Below are 23,009 nucleotides of genomic sequence, written 5' to 3' on the forward strand. Positions count from 1 at the left end.
TCCTTATACTGGAAATTAGAGCTCTCCATACTCTGACCCCTGGTTAGTCATCGTTCTTGAGCTCCTAATTGGCCAGCTTCTTATTAAGAAGACATGGCAAGACAACACCTTTTTAGTACTGTCACTGGAGAATCTGTATTGTACTGATTTGTTGTAAACTGGTGTCCGCCTTTTGCAAAATCTCTTTCTCTTACAGCAAACTTTACGCACAGTTGCATTTCCTAAACTAAATTGTTCCCAGAGAGTCTGTACTTGGGTGACTGACAGTTAGGCAGGAGATCAATCTGAAATCTACTTACTGTGCCAAGATTTGCATGAATAAAATTTTCCCTGGGAAGAATGACTTTGGATCAATTCTAATAAACATCCTATTATGGTTTTGACCAAACCACAGAACAAATCACCACAGCCCTCAATATTTGTTGGTAATGCTATAACATCTAGAGTTATTTGGGTGATTTCCATCTGTTTTCAAAAATTCCTTTAATATTACTAACTAAATAATCCGAATTATTACAGAATATAAAGTATAAACAAGTTGGACTGGTAGTCATAACCAGAATAGTATAGACAGGATAGATTGTGGATGGCTGATTATTATTCTTGACACCTTAGTATTTTTGCTACTTGCCTTACACATGACATTATTCGCATCTGTCATGAGTCCTCTCTTTATAATAGATTTCATATTACGAATATGTAAGTTTTAGCTAGAATCAAGTAAAAGTTATGGCTCCTCTGTGCAATTTGGGCTACACAGGTACAGCACTATTTGTTTTCTGTACTGTCTGCTATGGGGGATTACTCAGTTGTGTCTAGTTTCCTTTAAGGACAATTGCCAGAATATGTGTACTGTTTGTTTTCTTAGCTAGTACAGGAATCTCCTTGAGCTCCCGGGACTCTTATACAGATCCCAATATATCTTAACCCAGTTTTTTCCTTGCATCTTCATAAATATGACATGTTCCACATTCCACAAACAGGATGATGTACAAAAAAAATCAATTTCTCAAGCTGTTCAAGCTCTGTGGGAAAAGATATATCCTAGCTGAGAGTACAAAGGATCAGTGAGGGGAAGCTATGCTGGAAATGATTCTAATTAACTCTCGCTGATATGACTTGTTTATCACACAAGCTTGTAATGTCATGAGCATGGCGGGAACAAATGACATAAAGACCCAGTCTTGGAAGAGTGTCCTGTCCTATGTCTCACAGTGGAAGAATCACTTTGGATGGCGCTTCATGTGTATATATATATATATATATATATATATATATATATATATATATATAATATATATGTTTGGAAAAACCTCTCTGTCAATCTCCTTTATAATTTGTGTGCAAGTGTAACTAGAAGAATTGATACAGAATTGAAGGTCAGCTCACTAAAGGGTGGGTGGCGCAAGACAGAAAAAAAGTCACTTTTTTATTGTGCAAAACATAAGTTGCCCAAAGATTTTGCATTTAGCATACAAGGCATAAGAAATCTGAAACATATAGCAAAACAAAGAATCTTTGGCTCACCGTATCTCTATTGAAGAGATCCACAAGCCTGGGAAGCATTGACTGCTGTAGGTCTCAGATGAGGGATCAAATGGAAAAGGAGATAAAAGCCAGCGTCTACAGGAAGGATCCATGATGATTCAGGAGTAAATATAAAATATGGCTTTTATTTGCTTCATCATAAAAAGTTACAAAGTAACTGATGGAGTAGACTTATTACATTCCAAAGGCTATGCGTTTCAGGGCATTGCTAGCCCCTTCCTCATGGCATGAGGAAGGGGCTAGCAATTCTCTGAAATGTGTAGCCTTTGGAATGTAATAAGAAATCTGATCCTATTAGTCCATAGAACATCAAACACCGCTTCCATTTCATTCTGTGAGCTGATGAGTAGTAGAAATCTCATTGATGATAAATGAATGCCCTATCCCATGTATAGTTGTAATATATATGGTAGCATAACAGCATCATATCAAATAGTAGAAACAATTTACAAAGATTAACTAAAAATATCATTTGCAGACTTTAGATGAATCGCAAATAATTCTATTTACATGATTTCAATATTTTTCTCTTTCCTTACCAGATGTCAATGAATGTGAGATCGGAGCTCACAACTGTGACAGGCACGCCATGTGTACAAATCTTCCTGGAAGCTTTAAATGTGCTTGCAATCCTGGATGGGTAGGAAATGGCATCAAGTGCACAGGTATGGTGTTTTCTCAGTAGCACATGCTGTAATATTCGGCTAGTAGCCTCTCTGCATATGGCTATCATATTGACCTGGACACCTACACATAGAACTTTGTACATGTGTTCAATACTGGTTGGCTGTACATGAATATCTGCAATTTAGATATAGAATGTGACTACTATGTATATATCAACATTTTGAATTATTAGCGTAATATGTAGAAATGAATGTTAAAAGTGAACCAGGGTAGACTTATAAGAGGTTGGGCTCATAGCTCTTGGTCTCTTATTGCAATCAGACCACTCAGTTGTCTCACAGCCAGGCAGTGGTTTGCGGGAAAAAGAGGCAAGTGACCAATCTCCCAAGACACAATTATTGGAATTCTTTATATATTCTTGACAGATTTTCTTATAGTATAAGACAGAATAGCTCTAAGGGTGGTTTCACACACAGTGTTTGGCTGAAAAATGCCAAATTTTAGTAGCATGATTTATGGAATTGAAAGCCTATAGTGAAATATAAAACCTTTGGTTAGTGGAATTTTTTGAGTTATTGGTGAAAATGTGCATGTCCTGATGGTGCCGTTTTTTTTGCTATAAGATTCCTTAAAGGACTTAAAGAGGACTTTTCATTTCTCCTGATATGTCTGTTTTAGTAAATACTTGTATTTTCCATTAAGTAACAATTGGGAATCATCTTTTCTTTATTGTTTCTTCTAGAAATGGATGGATGCATTGACAACTGGGTGTTACCATTCTTCTTGACAAAGGGGTGTGGCCCTACAATATCTGAAACGATCTGTCACCACTGATTAAGCAGTGTCAGATTGTAGGAGCACACCCCTTCCCAAATGGTAACACTCAGTCCTCAAGTTATTAATAAATTGCTAGTAGGTATAACAAAGGAACAGCACAACACAGAGTTATAAAATAAAATTACCATATTATAGGCAATACTGTTATTTACTAAAACAAGCAAGTCAGGTGTGGTGACAGGTCCTCTGTAGAAGAAACCCGAAAAACCCTCATGTTAGAAATGTAATGTATCAAAAAAGCCACCTAAGACATTTGTGAAAATGCTCTTAAAAATTGTTCATGGCATTTAAAAATACTGAAAAAAAAATCTGTCTACAAGGAAAAGTTAGTCTAGCTAAGGCTGGGTGAAAACGCCCACAAAAATTCTGCAAAAACTCATTGCAAAATATTGCGGGAAAAAAAGCTGTGACAAAATGCGTTGTGTTTTTTTCTGCAGTATTTTCCTTGAGTTTTTGTTCCGTTTTCCTTCCTCTATGAAATCAATAGGTAAAATACTTCTAATTCTGCATCTACAATTACCATGCTGCAAGTAGGGCCTTAGCGTTAAAGCGGTTTTCTCATTAAAGACATGTCTCACCTATTCAGTGGATAGGTAATACAAGTGTGATTTATCACAAATAACAAATTATTTGACTTTTTATTGATTTATATTGTTTACGCAGATCTTGATGAATGTTCAAATGGAACCCATCTGTGTAGTCCAGATGCAAACTGCAAGAACACCTTGGGATCCTACAGATGTCTGTGCAAGGAAGGATATGCAGGAGATGGCTTTGAATGCAAAGGTGAGGCTGTATTTGGAGATGCATTGAGGTTCAGTTCATAAACTGAAGACTTTAATATATTGTTCTGTTGTGGGAAGGAACCTAGAATGAGATAACCCACTTGATGCTATCATAGTGTTATTGACTCTTTTATTTCCATGGTGGTTGCTGTTTTCATGGTGAGATCACTGCAGCAGATTAGCAAATACATTAAAAACTTGGTCTGGTAGACGGATTGTGCAGCGTTACTGCCAGCGACTAGGTCATCCTTGTTAGGATGGAGCTTTATAATTACAACAACAGGGAAAGAGATTTTAGCTTCAGTAACACATTGGGAACTGTAAGATATGCCAAGAAGTCGAAGAGTTTAATAAAACAGTCTGTTCTTTTAACAGATATTGATGAATGTACCGAGAACCTGAATCTTTGTGGAAATGGGCAGTGTCTTAATACTCCAGGAGGATATCGTTGTGACTGTGACATGGGATTCTTACCAAGCGTTGATGGGAAAACATGTGAAGGTAGGTTGTGCAAAAGGTGCACAAAGAAATACAGAAAGATATTATATCTCAAGTAGTCCTGACTTTTGTAGAGCCGTTTTAATTTTGTTTGGGCAAAATCTGCCCCTACTTATTTACAAAGACTCTGTACTTATTCCTCAACTCACATAGTATATACCTGTATATCCCAGCCATTACAGTAAATCCTCCATTCCTTACTACAACCTTCATCAGCACTGCAAAATCATATGCTGTTTGTTAAGGTGGCCATACACATTAGATGAGCATTTGCGGAACCCACTGATGTTGGCATTATTGTTCAAACATCTAATGTGTATGAGAGGATTTCCCAAATTTCCTTTAAGGATCATGCACTCTGAGTGTAAGCTATGTGTCTTCTGGGTCTGTTCCAATGGATTTGAATAGGACCTGGAGTAAGGATACAGAACCAAAGGTCAAGAGACAACTCAGATTGCCCACGGTCGTGTGCAAGACGCCTTAATGGAAGACATGGGAAAGAAGGATTGGACATGATGAATTTTACATGAGTGATATTTAGCTTTAAAGGCAGATACGTCACCACTAGTGGTGAACTATGGCTTTCATGTGTATATGTAAGTGATAAATGTAGTATTCTTTTGTTTCTACATATTAAAAAGAATATTCTTATATTATTTCTAGATATTGATGAATGTGTTCTTCCTAACATCTGTGTTTATGGCACTTGCAAAAACCTCCCGGGTCTCTTCAGGTGTGACTGTGATTCTGGATATGAGCTGGATAAAAGTGGCGGTAACTGCACGGGTAAGATCTGGACAGCTTTTTATTCATAAAGTGATATCTATTCCTTCATTTCTGTAGGAAAAAAGGAAAGTAATTGCAATGTAAGCAAAAAGTAATGTATGATTAAAGGGAACCTGTCGATTCATTCTGTACTAACTATGGGCAGTATGAAGTACTGACAGGCTCCCACATTACATAGAACTATATTTTACTCTGAAACCCTGCAGCATTTCAAAGGCTGGCTACAGGGAGAAGCTGAAGGGAAGACATGGAGTGGACAATTCTCCTCAATTCAACGTGGCTGTGCATTACTATTGTATGGTCACAACCTTATGGCACCTTCAGATTGATTCTGGCCTATGATCTATTTTCTGTTTCTTTACTATGTGTATAGCTAATACAATTGAAATAATCAGAATAATTTCCAAAAATACTTATTAGTCATCTTACTTATTAGTCATCAATACATATTAGTCATCTTAGACCCCATATAGTCTTATTACTCACATGACAAACTCTACATCTTGTCAGGTCAGAATGTCTTATAGAATTGGAATTGCTATTGTACAGCCAATAATGTGGTGATGATCGGCTGCCAGAGATCTTCAGCTGGTTAAATAACTAGCATGTTTCATGAAAATATTTTTCTGCTTTTTTTCAGATGTGGATGAATGCACTGATCCAACAACATGTATAAGTGGAACATGCGAGAATACTCCAGGAAGTTACAATTGTGAATGTCCCCCAGATTTCCAACTTAACCCCACTAGGGTTGGATGTGTTGGTAAGGCTTTTTGATAAATGTATTAGCAATTGGTCTTTACTAGGTAATCCTCTTGGACGTAGCGATCCCTAGTTGTTATGTAAAGTAGAACGCCTGACTCCTTTGTAGAATGAGTATAGTAGATTTTATTGAAGGTATTCATAATTATTGTTGCTAACAACTGATATATATATATATATATATATATATATATATATATATATACTTGTTTACTAAATATTAGTCATGACAATAATGCCATATACTAATGGGGCTAAAAACTTTTTAGCATTACAATTTCAGTAAAATTTTAGCTGTATTTTCATACATTGCGTTTTTCTTCAGATACTCGGTCTGGAAATTGTTACCTGGATGCAAAACCACGAGGTGATAATGGAGACTTGGCCTGCAGTAATGAGATTGGTGTTAGCGTGTCAAAGGCCTCATGTTGTTGCTCACTTGGGAGAGCCTGGGGAACTCCTTGTGAACACTGTCCACCCGTAAACTCCAGTAAGTACAAAGCTGTGAAATGTATTTTTTAACCATATATATGGTCAATTCATTTGGTGCCTGTGTAGAAATCTATGTAACAGCAATATCTTGACTTCTTTAATCTTCTTTATCAAATGTTTTGCAATCTTCAGGATTCAGGATTAAGCACATAGTCATGATGTTTTTCCTGCTGAATAATGTTGAAAATTTATTATTACATATTTTTTCATTTTTTTATTCAATATTTCTTCATTATATTCCTTTAACCAAGGTAAGGTGATGCTTTGTGAGAGAGTACCACACTCTCTTCATCTAAAAATATTGCAGGATTTGAGTTTGGAGGAGAGGAATTCTCATTCTTTCCCACATTCAGAATGAATGAGGTGATTAGAAAATTTATTGGGATTATATTGACTGTTACAATACCCATTTGGAATTTGAGAATTAATGAGAACCCAGTTCCTGCGCCAGAACACACAAAATTGTAATTGTACACTATTGGAGACTAAAGCACAGAACAGCACGGTGTGTGGATGGCTCGGCGCCCCTTGTGTTAATGACCTACAAATCCCAGTGCAGATCTGTTAACACAAGCTTATCATTATTGCCTTGTAAATGTGATGTTACATTGAAAGCTACCAATAAATAATACTAACTTCATCTTACAGGTGATTATAAAGTGTTGTGTCCTGGAGGAGAAGGTTTCAGACCAAATCCTATCACGGTTATCTTGGAAGGTAAATTTCATGTCACTTCTTCTATCTGCACATGCATGTAGATTATTCTCCAACCTTGTAGTCAGAGCCTCGTGTTACTTGCTCCAGTTTCAATTGTTTCTGGCTTTGTGAAATATGTCAGGTTGGGGTTTGTATTTAAGGGATAATTTTATCAGATGTCTTCGCAGATCTATAACCCAGAAAGTGAAAATCCTTATGTGGCTTCTTTACATTATTCTAGATATCGATGAGTGTCTGGAGCTGCCAGGTCTTTGTCAAGGAGGAAAGTGTGTTAATACTTTTGGCAGTTTCCAGTGTCGTTGTCCAACTGGCTTCTTCCTTAATGAAGAGACACGAGTTTGTGATGGTAAATCAGAAATTCTTAAGACCTTTTTTGTAATTCTTCTATATAAGGCATTAAGATTCATTATCAATGCAACATATTTAATAAATATATTGGTATAATTCTGTTTAAGATGTTAATGAATGTGAGCAGCCTGGAATATGTGGACCTGGCACATGCTACAACACTGTCGGAAACTATACTTGTATATGCCCTCCTGACTTCATGCCAGTAAATGGAGGAAACAACTGTATGGGTAAGTTGTGGCTCTTAATATATATATGTTATTAGTTATTAATTTTAGTTGTGGCTAAAATTGAGGTTTATGTGTTTTTTCCATTCATTAGCAAAGAAATCAAGCTAGTTTGGATGTGCAAGGTGTTAAGAGTAGATAAATCCAGATAAGGATATGCATAGAAAGTTCTGCACTCATATCTTAATGCAAAGTGTTATTTTACAAAAACATTGGTTTGTGGATTGGCTGATGATTTTGTGAATAGTATCTTGCGTCAAGTTTTGGGCAGTGCACAGTTTTCAATGGATATGTTTTACAGCTAGACTTATAGACAACTGTATTCAATAACCATATGCTAGGGATATGTCTGACTTTTTTTTTGCATTAGAAATACACACTTGACGATATACTTTTTACTATGCACAGAAGGGTATTACTTAGTACAGCATACAAACTGAATCCCAACTAAAAAATATTGTAGTTGTAGTAACCAACGGTACATTATAATGTACCAATATAACCAATGTACTTTCCAGAGTTTGGTCAAAGACAAGGGGGAATAATTCAGAGCTCCAAATAGAGGCAACAGTATCAGATTTTAGACTCGCACCCCTTTGCCTACTTCAGCCTAAGCCCGTCCACCTGACAGTAGCCTAAATAACATGTCAGACACTGAAACAGTGGAACAGCGCAAGTTACAAAAATTCCAACTAAAGTAAAGAAGAAACTGGGAAAAGTTCTAGAGCGCTGCTGTAGGTAATCACTCAATGAGTCAAGAACATGTAAGCAAAGGTTCCCTGGCCTGCCTGGATCTCATGTTTATTGGCCTGATGAAGATGCTAGTCTGGCATTGAAACGCGTTGCCTGTTGTATGTCCTTTGGAACCAATAAATCACCTTTGCTTACACATTCTTAACTCATTGAGTGATTACCTACAGCAGCGCTCTAGCTCTAGAACTTTTTCCAGTTTTTTCTTTACCCTTGTACATTTTATCACCACCTACATTGTATGTTGGTGCGTGGGTAAGAGCTGCAACTGTCTACCTGGCTCATAATTTGAGTTTCTTTCTCCAACACGGGTGCTGGGTCGACATTTCTTTTTTTCCGAAAGTCCAACTGAGCCAGAAATAAGGGAGCAGCACCTTTTAAAGGCTACAAAGAACTGAATTTGGGAGAGATGGTGCATGGTAGAACCGTAATGTGGAAGGCAAGCCTTACTTTTTGACTGAACGGACCACAAATTGAGACCAACGTTGTTAAGCCATATCTGACAACAAAATAGAATAAAACAGCTGTCTGTTTCCAAGAGCAACCGGCAGAATTTTGAAAGTAGAGGGGACAAAGAAGAAATAATAAAGAAAAAAAACTAGGCAAAACTATTAGTCATATTGGAGTCAAAACTTGATTTGCTCATTGCTATGCAATTTTCTGTGGGCCGTTGCAGTTTTTGTATACCATTTCTTGTTTGGAAATCTATCCCAGCTTTGCTTTATAGAAATTCTGTACAAATTCTTTCCCCACATGAACCTCTTCACCCTCCAGTTAAGCTACAGATGACTTAATTTACATTAGCCGTCACAGATTTGTTGAAATAACAGTCTGTGGTTTGCCAGATCTATAAACAGTTGTAAAAGTACATCCAAAAAAATATGTCAAGTTACAAATATAAATAGAGTGCGGCTTAAGCCTGTTATCCGGCATTAAGGATTCACACCTTCTAGGCTATAACAGTTACAATAGAAGCAGATGATTTATACATCTCTTAGCTAATCTATTTTATTGCCTTCTCAAGTTCAGTTCCATTTTATAGTATTTCTAATGTAACAATATTCTGTTCTTTTGAAATTGATATTGTTTTACTGTTCTTGTTCTCTTTTCCCATAAATGAGAGGGCGGCCAATTCATGGTACACATATTTTAATTTCTATGTGAATGACCTGTTATATCTTATATATACAGACATGAGGAGAAGTCTGTGCTTTAGAAACTATAATGCCGACAATCAATCTTGTGATGGAGAATTACTTTACAACATGACAAAAAAAATGTGTTGCTGTTCATACAATATTGGACGTGCATGGAACAGACCCTGTGAGGAGTGTCCATTGCCAAGTACTGGTGAGTGCATCTTAGGGTGACATAACATGTAACCATCTCATAATTTGTAATGCAGTTAGAGATATGCAGTTATAACTATTTATTCATACCAAAGTATTAAACTTAACTCCACTGCAACTAACATTAGTCAAAGCGAGTTTGCAGTTTAGATACTGTATAGAGTGATGTGGCCCTGTAGCTTAGGTTCATAGACCACGACCAGTGTTATCTTCTGGAATGCCTCACTGGTCACCCTGGCTTTCTAGTGACTTCAAGAACTACTTTCCTCTCTGCATGATTCGTGCGGACACCGAGCGGAAAATACACGGACCCCATTATAGTCTATGGGGTCTGTGTACTTTCCTAAGCTCACCGCTTGTCAATGCGTTCGGTATTCCATTCGGGGGGTCCCCATGCAGACTTCCCAAATGGAATACCAAAAGCAGGTATGAACCAAGCCTGTCATATTTAGAGCCTGGAATGAATTTTCCCCATAATAGCAAGGGGATTATTTGCATCACAATGTAAAGATAATGGACGGGGTAGACCTTAGTAACACTTCAAGGTGATGCTGCTATATACTAATCTTTAAAGGTTTTTATGGGACTGAGATATATGACCTATCTTTATGATAAACTATTAATATTAGATCATTAAAGTTTCACAGTCACGACCCCACCGACAAGCTGTTTGAAGAGCTTCTGACTTTTGTGTGATCTTTACTTTCCATTCTGTGGCCCATAATGTCTATTGGTCATACTGCTGCAGCTTAGTCCTATTCAAAGTAATAGGGTTGAGCTGTAGTATCGACCACAGCTGCTATATAATGTATAACACGGTGCTTGGTGAGCAGTGAAGAGACCACAGTGCTTGTGCAAACGCCGCAGCCCTTTCAATCAGCTGGGTAGAAGGAAATCCGGGTGTCTGACTCGCTCCAGTCTTATATTGACTGGTGATTAATATCATACTATTTTAAAACTGCTTTAATAAAATGTGATGTATTTTGTAAATTCAATATTCATTTCTATTACTTTTAAGCACTCTGTTTTGTTTTCCCATGCAGATGAGTTTTCAGCTCTCTGTGGAAGTGCTCGTCCAGGCTTTGTCATTGATATCTACACAGGACAACCCATCGGTAGGCTTAATTCAGATTTACTGCTTTATTGTAAAACCCGTATTGACATTACTGAAGCTCCAATCCTTGTCTTCTTCAGACATCGATGAATGCCGAGAGATTCCTGGGGTTTGTGAGAATGGCATTTGCATAAACATGATCGGGAGTTTCCGCTGTGAATGTCCAATGGGATTTTTCTACAATGACAAACTTCTGATCTGTGAAGGTAAGCGTGCGGCCAATATGGCTTACATGAACCACCAGCAAGTCCTTGTCATATGTGTAAATCTTGAAGTGCCCCAAACTCCTGTCATAAGCAGTATAAATATTTATTTGGGAAGTTGCTCTGGTCGGGATGTGTTATTAAACAATGTGTCATTTTAGGGCCTCCATTGAGCAAAGAATCTGAAAAATGTATAGTGGAAAAAATGGCTGACTTTATTTTATATATTTCAACAAAGACATTGAAGTCCACAGTGAAAAATGCTGACAACAAGTTGCTTGTCAGATATATTGCTGGAAACTCCATATGTATACGCCCAGATAGTAATGACTGATGGTTTATTTCATTATTCAGTAAATAACAAAAGCTCCATCTCTCATCATCTACTTGAGCTCTGCCTATGCTCTTGTCACATCTCACACAGCCCCTACAACACGATAGGAACTTCCAGATTGCAGCCTAAGTAAGCGCAGTGTTTCGCCAAACCGTACGTGTGACACATCAACAACACTTTAGCTGTGAACATCTGAAACCTAAAACTCAAGGATCCAATGATGTAAATAAACTGGCAGCATATTTGCCAATCTGTAAACATGGCAGAGGCTTACAGGGGGTAATAGTGCCATTCATAAAGTCTCCGTACAGACAGAGAAGCAGTCACGGAGGAAAGAAAGGGGTAAATTCTCTAACTTAGAAAGCAAACAGGACTCCAAAGAAGGATAAACAGGATACTTAGCCGCCTTACCACTGCAGGCTTTTTATTTGATGCTGCAGAATATAGTACATATTACATTTTCCTGTACAACACAGCCTATGGTTCAATGTCTGCCATACTAGTCATGCTCCAGAATCAATGACCATGTGTTTCATTCATAATATAGTAGTGTGGAGAATTTTCACAGATCACTTGCTAGCTAATTGAATTTTATGAAGGAATTTTTCTGAATATTAAAACTTTCCTGATCTTATTATAATGCATATGTGTCTGATTTTGTTTCTTTTGCCAGATATTGATGAATGCCAGAATGGGCCTGTATGTCAAAGAAATGCAGACTGCATTAATACCCCAGGGAGCTACCGCTGTGACTGCAAACCTGGTTACAAATTCACTTCTACTGGACAATGCGTTGGTGAGATATTATATAATTTAGGATTCATTCACACCTCTGATGGGTCCAGTATATAGGAAAACTGTCTGTATTGTATTTAACCAGATTGTATCCTATAATGCTAATAGATAGGACACTTTACTGAGCTACTGACAAAATCTCTGGCCAGGAAACTACAAACAATAATGAAGTGACTTTCAGGGCTGGACTTCACAGAAAGGAGACAAAATTTGTTAGTGAAGTATATTGAAGTATATTGAAGTATATTATATAGTGAGGTATATTATGATATTTATTAGTGTCACAAATGCAGTCAGAATGTCATAAGGGAAGAACATCTCTATAATACACTGTTGTATGTAGCCACTATACTTTAGTAAAAAGAGTGTCTTCAGCCCTGTTTGCAAGGGATATTAGTTCACAAGATAAACTATTGGCAGTATAAGATAAGATGATCCTTTAATAGGCTCCCCCTTCCCTATTTACTGGGGATTTCCACTATAAATGTGCTGGTCAGAATTTAAAAAAACGGAGTATTTTTCCCATATAATTAAATCCGAGAACACGCTGATGGATCTGGCTCTTTTAGATAGTATGGTTCTTATTAAATAGCATGGCCTGGGCAGTTGTAGAGTCTGAGATGTGTTGTCATCAGTCTTTGATTTATTATTGTTTTGGGTCATCTGTTCTTTCACACCAACCACACAAGCACAGAACTGAACCCAAAACATGAAGCTCTCTGGCACCCTTCTAGTATTACCTAGCCAGAAGACCATTTCTCTTCACCCTAACACTCTTGAGATGTTGAGAGCTTTTCCCAGGTCTCTGACTGTATGACTCAGGAATAGCTGGATTCAAACACTATAAATGTAGAAAAACTATTCTTTGAACCCACAACAGAAGATTTTTGATGAACTATAAAAAAGAATGTTACATGATGGAGATACTATATTTCACTTTCTTCTCCAAGTTTGTCAAGAACAGTCTTCAGTTTTTATCCAGGTCCCTCTGCTGATGAGGAAGGCTATTTATTGTTCCTGCACTTTCTCCATCCCTAGAATGAAACCCCATTGTCAGTAGGGTGTTGATATATGCTTACTTGGAAGTCCTCTGGGGCGGTTGTATAAAGATGTTTATAATTTCCCTCACAACTACTATTGTAACTCGCTCAGTATAACAGGAAAACTACTAGAAAATCAGATCTAAAGAACAATATTGGTGATCACATTGGCAAGTCGCACACCTTCCTGCCATTCTCCACGTACTCATTTGATAAGTGCTCAGGGAACCAACCTGGCTCTCAAACACTGCTGTTTTGCAGGAAACATCTGATAGAAAGAATATTCTAGTGATGTGGGTACAAACCAGGTTGAGTTTCTGTATAAAAAAATGGAGTTTTTGACAATTTAAAGTATAAGTCAATGGGCATCAGGCTTTTATGACCCTCATTTATACAAGCCACTATAAATAGTAGAGTGATGAAAATGCAGTACTTCAAGTGGGTCTTTTCACTGGTATGTGAAGATATTTAGATACGTGGTGTGAAGTGAATAAATCTGTAAAAGTTGTTTAGAGGGCCCTGACACAGCAAGGCATAGCTAACCAGATTGCTTCTCCTGGGAAATGTTCACATCCGGTCAGTAATGCAATCACATATAATTCTGTGGTTGTGAAATGGGGGTCATATACCAGGGGCAGATAAGGGGGCCCTTTACTATTGACTGGTGGTTATCTGCAGAAAACTTCCTCATAGAAGAAAATCAGACCATGTAAAGAGGATGGATGGTAATTCAAGCAGCAACTATTTGCTGTCAAAACCTAGTACCGAATGAGAGGTCCAGTTTAATCTTTTCTACACCCTATATAATCTCACGCTGTTCCATCGGTGCAGACAGAGTCAGAGTATGTAAAGGCGCAGTGCTTTGACAAGTTAAATGGTAACACCCAGTTGTCAATTTATTCATACATTTCCAAAAGGAATAATAATGGAATGGCATAATAGAGAGTTATAAGAAATGATGCTCATTCAAAGACTCTTCATTTTTATATACTAGTGAAATGTCCTCAGCAAGGAAGTAGGTTGTGTGCAGGCATTCGTCTGTATAACAGTGGACTATGGACCGTACGTATTTCACTGTCCTGTTTGATCAGTAAGATGTCATTGAGATATTAGTAACACACATGCACTCCATGTTTAGTGTTGTGATCAGCGCTTCTGCTCTCATCACTGAAGGCAGACGACTTTGTAAACACTTTGATTGTGGAAATGAAGTTTGTTTAAAAGACGGAAACATGACAACCACCGACAAATCAAACCAGTATGCTCCATGGGGGAAGTGTCATAGAATCACTGCTCGGCACATGTGTCCATCATACATCCTTGTTTATCTATCTGTTTCTTTTTATCTCTATACAGATCGTAATGAGTGTCAGGAAAATGTGAACCTTTGCAGCCATGGAGAATGTCATGATAAGACTGGAGGATATTACTGTGTTTGTCGTAATGGATTTAAAACCAATGAAGATGAGACCATGTGTCTGGGTAGGTTGTTCACATTATCTGAAACTACTAGAAATGTTAGTTAAAATTACAATTACATATATATATATATATATATATATATATATATATATATATATATATCTATATCTATATATCTGTGTCTATCAATCTATCTATACACATATATTTAGACATATGTTTGCATATGATATGTAATATGTGCATGATCAGGACTACTTGCTTAATAATTGAGATCTTAGTATTTCTTCCTTCTACCACATTTTTCTAGAAAACTAGCTGAATATGACACAGTTTTATAACATCAGGTTGGACCTGACATTGTTTTCACCACTGTTCCTGTCCACCAGATCAGTAAATGAATCACACTGTGAGTAACTCTGAAGTGTGACTCTTTTTTTCAGATAGTAGCACATGGTGCACAGGGGCTTCATAAATTTGGGTTTTAACCTGAGCACCATTTATTGTCGATGTAATTTTGCTAGAAGACTTGTGCGACTACATTGATGAATATTCCTAAAGAAATGGTAAACCAGTAAATGTGCTCAAGCAGTTGTTACTTGCCTTAATACTCAGTGACATGAATTTACTAACACTTTGTTCTTTTGTGATAGCCTTGTGCATGAATCTGTCAGATAAATATGTAGTAACATATTACATATTACTTATAGTACACAAAATAACACAAAAATAGCAAAACGTGTTTTGTCATTGGGCTGCTGGAACACTGAAAGAACACCCTGGACACATGGTTTATCAGTCTGGTGTATTCATGAGCAGAGCCTACCCCAGTCTTTAGCTGGGAATTGATAGCCTGTGTATATATAGACAACAGTCATTCACCTCCCTGAGCAGTAGAGGAAGGTGGGATGAGACAGGACGAGCACTCTCTCCATACATACAGTCTAGTGCGTTCTTTCTCCAAGTAGCCAAAAGGCACAACTTGTTTTGTGTTACTTTGCCCTATTGGGAGTATGGACATGAAGTTGTAATATGCGGCCTATACATAGAGTTGCATGTTATGCTGGCAGATCAGCTTAAAATGAAGGTATACATTATAATAATAGCTATACATGATCATACTATTGTAATCTATATTGGCAGAAGGTCATTTGTAACATTTTTTCTTGTTGCAGATATTAATGAGTGTGATAGAGATCCCTGTGGTAATGGCACCTGTAGAAACACCGTCGGCTCTTACAACTGCCGCTGCTTTGATGGCTTCATTCTGTCCCACAATAATGACTGTATAGGTAAGATGATTTTACCTCTGAGAGCTAAACAGTTAAATAGTCTACATGGCGCTAGGATGAAAGCATGCCCCCTTTGTCCAGTCTAGTCAGTGTTGTCTTTTCGCCTACACAGAATTCAGTAATGTATTTTCTCTTTGAAGATAATCCAGATATTAATTAAAGGAAATGAGCCATTATATTGTCTTTGGATGATATAATACTCCTGATACAAATCATTGTGACATATGGCTTCACATCCGCAGGAGGTTCAGCACTAGGGAGATTGATTCTTCTGACTGTGTTCTATGTATTTTACAGATATCGATGAATGCGCCACTCTCAATGGTCAATTATGCCGAAACGGACAGTGCATTAACGTCATTGGGTCTTTCCAGTGTATATGTAATGAAGGATATGAGATGGCAGGCGACGGGAGAACATGTCTTGGTAAATATCAGTGATTCTGCAATGGTGAAACACGACAGTAACGGATCATAAACCATATCCATTTGTGAATATAATTCTAGTATAGTATAGACAGTAGGCATAAATCATCTAAGCATGCATTGCTTGTGAACAAAATGATCTGTGTAGTTATTATCAAGATCATCTCATATTGTATCTATAGTTTATATGAAAAGATTGTATGATTTAGATACGCCACATTTATAGCCTCCAATGGGGAGCTGTACAGTAGTTCTCAGTAGGAAGAAATAGCTAGTTACTCTTCATCTCTATCCCCTCCCCCCCCCCAATGTAACTTATTAAAGCTGCTGGAAATTCTTAAAGGGGTATTCCCATAACTCTTGTTCTGCAGCCTGAAGGCTCTGTGCTCTCTTCACTTCCTGGATTTCTCGGCACATTGGTGGGCAGGGTTTCACTTGCTCTGCTATCTGCTATGTTTGCAGTCAATAATGGGGGATTGGTTGTAAATGCAATACCACAGTATGAAGCTGATGTAGTTGCTGATGTAGCAGAGCTGGATTTGAGCCAGCTTGCATTATATACAGAGGTAACGGACTCCTTATCTCAGCCCTTATCAGCCAAATTCAATTAAACCAGCTGATAAGTGGAAAAGCTGAAGATAGACAGCACAGTAATCCTGGAGCCCTCACCTCCCCCCTCCCCTATCTGAAGAGCTCCGTTGCTTGTCAGCCCCTCCCTCCCTCCCCTGAGAGCAGGCAGCTACATCACTTGAGAAATGAGCAGATAAGCCCAGTGGCCATAGAAACGCAGTGTCAACAATGAAGTGAATAAATTAAGATAGCGGCCAAACAAAGCAGTTTTGATAAAGCAATGTATTTAGGAAAAGTTTTAAATCCACATAAACTAGCAGTATAGATAGGATGCTTTTCATGGGACAACCCCTTTAATATTACACAGAACTAACAGAATGAGAACGGCAGCACTGTACCCTCCTCTATGGGTAATAGATGAGGTAGGGCTTTCTCTATCACAAATAAATGTGACGTTAGTACCCTGTGGAGCGGAAGTTGACCCCCAACTAATTAGATATTGAATAACTATCCTCAAGATAGGTTATCTATATGTAATTCCCTGAAAACACTTAAAATGTCATTCCTACTTCCTTGAGAATTAAATGTTGTTTCTATATCTTGGCATTTCTTAGATATCAATGAATGCGCCCTTGATCCTGGGAAATGTGCTCCTGGAACATGTCAAAATCTTGATGGCTCATACCGCTGCATATGTCCTCCAGGATATGTTTTGAAAAATGACACATGCGAAGGTAATAAAGAATATATGATATGATTGTTTAAGTGTGAACTGTAACAAAACCTGACCTTGTACAACTGCACCTTTGCAGATATCGATGAGTGTGTTGAAGAGCAAGAAATCTGCGTCATGGGGACTTGCAGCAATGTTCCTGGCAGCTTCATCTGTCTGTGCCCAGAGGGCTTTGTGCTATCCTCTCATGGAAGGATATGCAGAGGTAACATTTTAAGAAGTTGCTATTAAATATTGTAAATAGTGAAAATAAATAATTCACACATCAGCCAAACTTGACACTATAAACCTATCTAGCGCCAAGATGACCTCAAAGGATAACCATGCCATTTTGGCTGTGTGGTTATGTTCAGAACCTATAATACTGTGTACTCAGATACAATATAATTAAATGCAGATACATTTATCAACTATGTTCTTACTTCAAAGTCATTAGCATAGTCATTGCAACATTCAGAAGTTTATAGCACGTATTTATTCCTCCTTAACAGATGTCAGAGTTGGATTCTGCTTCACTAAGTTTGAAGAAGGAAAATGTACTGCACCCAAGGCTAAAAATCACACAAAAACAGAATGTTGCTGTTCTTTCCGAGAGGCTGGATGGGGATCTCCATGTGAACTCTGCCCATTGGAAGGAGATGGTATGATACTTGAGAGCCACATATCAAAATAACACATATTTTATACAAAGCTGCCACTTCTTGTACTGAATGAATGTTACAGAATGACAGGATTCCCATTTGTAACATAACACAATGAACCAAAATAGAGTAAATTCACAGACAGTCTCACGGGGAAACAGTTACTTAGTGCAACAAAGAAGTAAATCCATCTTCCGCCCATCTAAAGCTGGCGAGGGCTTCGATTGAAATGTACTTGAAAGTTGAGAACAATTTTAGATGAACATGATATGTCTACTAAAAGAAAATATGACAAACACTCATTGCAGATATTGACAAGTTATAGCAAAAGAAGCACAATATTCTGTTAAGTCTCATTGTAACTTTCTATGTCTATCATCACCTGGAGGGTCATAGGTTGTCTATCATCACCTGGAGGGTCATAGGTTGTCTATCATCACCTAGAGGGCCATAGGTTGTACAGCTAATGGCTTCTTGTTCATAGAATATAGACACATTAGTGGATACTGTAATAACATTGTGTGCTTTCTCTTGAAGAGAATTTCGGTGACACCTGTCCACGTGGATTTGGCAATGATGTTGGACCAAATGGTGAACGAATTGGTAAGCTGTCATGTGAAGTAATAGCACAATTGTGAGTAGTCTTGTACTCGGAGACTTACATTATGTTCTCAATTTCCTCCTGTAGATATGGATGAATGTGTTGATCCAGACAAATGCAAGAATGGGCAGTGTATCAACACAGATGGCTCCTACAGGTGTGAATGCTCTTTCGGCTATGTCCTCACTGGGGAAGAATGTATAGGTAAGTGTATTTAGCATTTATAATGACTAAGCATAAGGCTATGTTTGCAAACATACGATTTGACACAGATTCAGTGCTAAAATACACAGCAAATTTATGCTCCTATACTGGTCATTTGAGTTTCCACAACCCAGTTAGAAGAACGTGTTCATTATTGTCATTGATTCCACACAGACGGCCACAGAATAACCCCAGTGAATGACAACGGGGCTAATCCTTGTGTAGATTCCCATCATATCTGTGGCAGAAATGCATGTTTGAGATTTTAGTTTCTGCTACACAACCTCTAGTAAATATGCTTGATTTGACAACAAATTTTCAATGTGTAAAGTTAGCCTAAGAGACCACTAAGATGCATGATATTAATATAGCAGACTGGAGGATTCAGGTGTCCATGTGTTCTAAGTGCCTAAGTAGGCCCAGGCCTGAATCCATAGCATCATTCAAAGGAATGCTATGAAAGAAAAGCTGGGAGAAGCCGAAATTACAAAAATTTTCAACAATATATACTATTAATCCATTCTTTTATAGGGAGTCCCTCCTTTTGACGTTATTACAGTGCTGTCTTTTGAATACAATTATTTAGTTAAATAGTTAGATATATATTCCATGGTAATTGTTTAATGGCTGAAATAATAGCTGAAGAGTAATTTTTTTTTTTTTACCTTTTCCATAGATATTGATGAGTGCTCTGTTGGAAACCCATGTGGCAATGGAACCTGCAAGAATGTGATTGGTGGATTTGAGTGCACATGTGAAGAAGGTTTTGAGCCCGGACCAATGATGGCATGTGAAGGTAACTACTAAATTCTATATAAATTTATTAGACCAATCAAGTATCATTTAGGTAGGCCACTGATAGTAAGATCAAAGAAGGAAAACTTGTAATTTACTGATTATGAACTTAAAGGAATTTTCCTCTATCAGGGTTTCACCTGCTCTCCTGTATTCTATACCCTGCACTTCCTGGTTTTAAGGATTAGTTAATAGGTGGGTTAACCTTTGTTATGGAAAGCACAGGCTTTCACATCTGTGCTGGAGTCTCCATTGGAGGCTCCTTCACAGAAACTGACAATAATTGTGACGAGAAATGTCCTGCACAAAGGACTTTTCTCTTTGTCGGTTTCAGTTTTGAAAGGGACACCCGACAGACACCATTATAGTCAATGAAGTCCCCCTGGTGTCCGCTTATATACTAGTATAATAGGCCACTACAATAGCAAGTTAAAACATAACTTTTAATAAATAATAAATAAAACACAGTGTGTCCATTCGTAGACAGAGGGAGAGAGGAAATATCCAAGCTCACACCAAGATGGTGTCTATGTGTATGAGATAATTGTAGCTGGTTTCAATAAGGGGAATAGGCTCAAGAAAATACTATTTATCAGCAAACACTAATCTTCCGCAATACAAGTGAGATAAACACTCCTTACCCCAAGGTGCATACTACATAATATCTGCTAGGCTGAACCGAATAGTGCAGAGACTCAGATGGTGAGGCCTATTGCCACGCCAACATCACCTGCAGTCTGAAGTCAGCTCTGGACTAATACACTTGTTGGAGGAGTGACGCTCCTAAGCTAACCAGATAGACCCTACACGTATCCTTTAAACATTCATCACGTGTCACAGTGAAGAATGCAGTAACAAGTGATATAGATGACAAAACTAAAAAATAGCAAACACCATGATATGTAGGTGGTATAATGTGACCGCATCTGATGGCAGCGATATTTCTGTCTCCGAATATCTTTTTTTTTTTTATGTAGATTGTGAGCCCCACATAGGGCTCACAATGTGCATTTTTCCCTATCAGTATGTCTTTGGAGTATGGGATGGAAATCCATGCAAACACGGGGAGAACATACAAACTCCTTGCAGATGTTTTTTTTGCCCTTGGTAGGATTTGAACCGAGGACTCCAGCGCTGCAAAGCTGCAGTGCTAGCCATTGAGCCACTGTGTGGCCCCCTTTGTCTCCGAATATCTAGTGGACTATTACTGTATACTAGTATATACTCTGTCTGTAAACTATTTCAAAGTAGTAGGCAAATACCTTAGCCATCCTTGAGTTACGGTGTCCACGTGTAACTGATGAAACAGTGGTACGACTCTCTGTTGTTTGGATTCCCCGGCGGACCTGAACAACAGAGTTCACAACACTAGTGTGAAAATGAAGAGTGTTGTAAATTGCGCAGTTATTTTTGGATTTACATACAGAGGTAACAGAGACAGTGAACACGCACTGTTCTAGCTCTTGTTAGGGCTCAGCAGCTGAAAGCACTTTGCAGAGTGAGAGAGAGAAAGAGAAGAGAATATAGGTGGTCAGATACAGGGACTGACATAATCAGCCTGACCACTAGAGCTAGATATAAGAGGTGGTATGAAGTCTAAGCAACGAGGTCTATACACAGAGCACAAATATTTAGCTGGTTCTGACAAACGGGTCAAGATAAACAAGCCGTGTATTGACTAAAACACTTCCATTAGCTAAAAAGGGTTTTCACATTTCCCAGTTTCGACAACTTTGCCTGCTGTCTCTTGTTCTGTATTCTTCAGTATGCTGGGAGGAGGTGGCTTTGACTGTTGATAAACAGGACATTATAAAGTATTGTAATACAGACTTTGCCTTTACCATGAATGATTATTTATTATGGTTACTAGAAATCTAATATATGCAGGTCAATTAATATTCACCGTAAATGTATATTACATTACAATGGTTTGTATAGAACACATGTTTCTAGAGAACAGACTGAGTGTTATCTTTGTGTTTACTTAGAGGGTAACAGACAGGACTCCCGAAGTCGTTATCAGCAAATTGCAATTAGCTGAACTGATTGTCCTGACCTCAGAGTTGTACACAACATTTAGAGTACTTAGGTCACCCAGAGAGCAGTGACTCAAGTCATCCATCCTGTCACATAGGGCGTGCTTCATGGAAACAATGTGTAAACCATGGGAGTTATAATTTCACATAGCTAGCAAACAAAGCAGCATTGTTAAAGCAATATATTTAGGAAAACTCTTGAATTTACATAACCTATCAGTATAGATAGGATCCTGGAGATTGGAACACTCCTTTAAGCTACAAGTTCATACATGATCTTGGAGATGGACCTTTAACTACTTGGCTAAATGGTTTGTGCTGTCATGTTAAATTCTAGTTTCAAAGTCACAGAAATAGAATAGAATGGAATCCTTTATTTCATTTTCTTAATTTTACCAATGGTGCTTTTGCTTATGGTTTGCTCATCTCCCTCTGAAACCACAGTATTTTAAGTACTGATGACTGGTTGAACCAAAGTGCTAAGTTTTACTAATACTGGTTATATAGTCAGTAAAATCTTGGTGTTTAAGGGTCTATATTACTTCTTATTATGAGCCTGGCTCAGTGGGTAATATTGTATTAAAGCGCCATCCTATTGCGAAAACCATGAATTAATCAAGGCACTAAATGGAGACACAGTTTAAGAATACTAAGATCTTTTAACAGTAGCTTGTTGGTGACTTCCAGGTAGCTACATGACTATAGTTTTTCGTATATTGCATATTGTAAAAGAAGAGCTTCATTAGGAAAGTTATTGATTTGTTTATTCGATTATGGTTAAATTATTAATTTCTTATTGCTATTGTGTTTTCTTTTGTAAACTAACACACTGTTCTTTTAACAGATGTTAATGAATGTGCTCAAAACCCCTTGCTATGTGCTTTCCGCTGTGTTAACACCTACGGTTCATATGAATGCAAGTGTCCAGCTGGTTACGTGCTTAGAGAAGACAAGAGGATGTGCAAAGGTAAGTGTCCGCCATAATGAGTAGAGCTTAGCACATGATGGAGCCATACAATTAGATTTCTCTCCATTTATTAAAAGATCCATAAGTTTGTATATACTATGCAATTATAGG

The 23,009-nt window shown here is 37.8% G+C and overlaps 1 protein-coding gene across 1 annotated transcript in view; it reads left to right on the forward strand.

The window, feature by feature from the left end:
• The window catches only part of FBN1 (fibrillin 1), a 158,363-nt gene that overhangs the window by 117,406 nt on the left and 17,948 nt on the right, over window positions 1-23,009 (forward strand). Inside the window, exons 33-55 of the mRNA XM_075273441.1 lie at window positions 2,091-2,213; window positions 3,676-3,798; window positions 4,173-4,298; window positions 4,959-5,081; window positions 5,722-5,844; window positions 6,169-6,333; window positions 6,984-7,052; window positions 7,273-7,398; window positions 7,508-7,630; window positions 9,569-9,727; window positions 10,770-10,841; window positions 10,921-11,046; window positions 12,051-12,173; window positions 14,569-14,694; window positions 15,810-15,926; window positions 16,224-16,352; window positions 17,536-17,655; window positions 17,734-17,859; window positions 18,146-18,295; window positions 18,833-18,898; window positions 18,984-19,100; window positions 19,777-19,896; window positions 22,776-22,898. Coding sequence (XP_075129542.1) covers window positions 2,091-2,213; window positions 3,676-3,798; window positions 4,173-4,298; window positions 4,959-5,081; window positions 5,722-5,844; window positions 6,169-6,333; window positions 6,984-7,052; window positions 7,273-7,398; window positions 7,508-7,630; window positions 9,569-9,727; window positions 10,770-10,841; window positions 10,921-11,046; window positions 12,051-12,173; window positions 14,569-14,694; window positions 15,810-15,926; window positions 16,224-16,352; window positions 17,536-17,655; window positions 17,734-17,859; window positions 18,146-18,295; window positions 18,833-18,898; window positions 18,984-19,100; window positions 19,777-19,896; window positions 22,776-22,898 — 2,775 coding nt within the window. The remainder of the gene's footprint in view (window positions 1-2,090; window positions 2,214-3,675; window positions 3,799-4,172; window positions 4,299-4,958; window positions 5,082-5,721; window positions 5,845-6,168; window positions 6,334-6,983; window positions 7,053-7,272; window positions 7,399-7,507; window positions 7,631-9,568; window positions 9,728-10,769; window positions 10,842-10,920; window positions 11,047-12,050; window positions 12,174-14,568; window positions 14,695-15,809; window positions 15,927-16,223; window positions 16,353-17,535; window positions 17,656-17,733; window positions 17,860-18,145; window positions 18,296-18,832; window positions 18,899-18,983; window positions 19,101-19,776; window positions 19,897-22,775; window positions 22,899-23,009) is intronic.

Source organism: Leptodactylus fuscus, chromosome 5 (genome assembly GCF_031893055.1).
Source record: "Leptodactylus fuscus isolate aLepFus1 chromosome 5, aLepFus1.hap2, whole genome shotgun sequence".
Lineage (NCBI taxonomy): Eukaryota > Metazoa > Chordata > Amphibia > Anura > Leptodactylidae > Leptodactylus > Leptodactylus fuscus.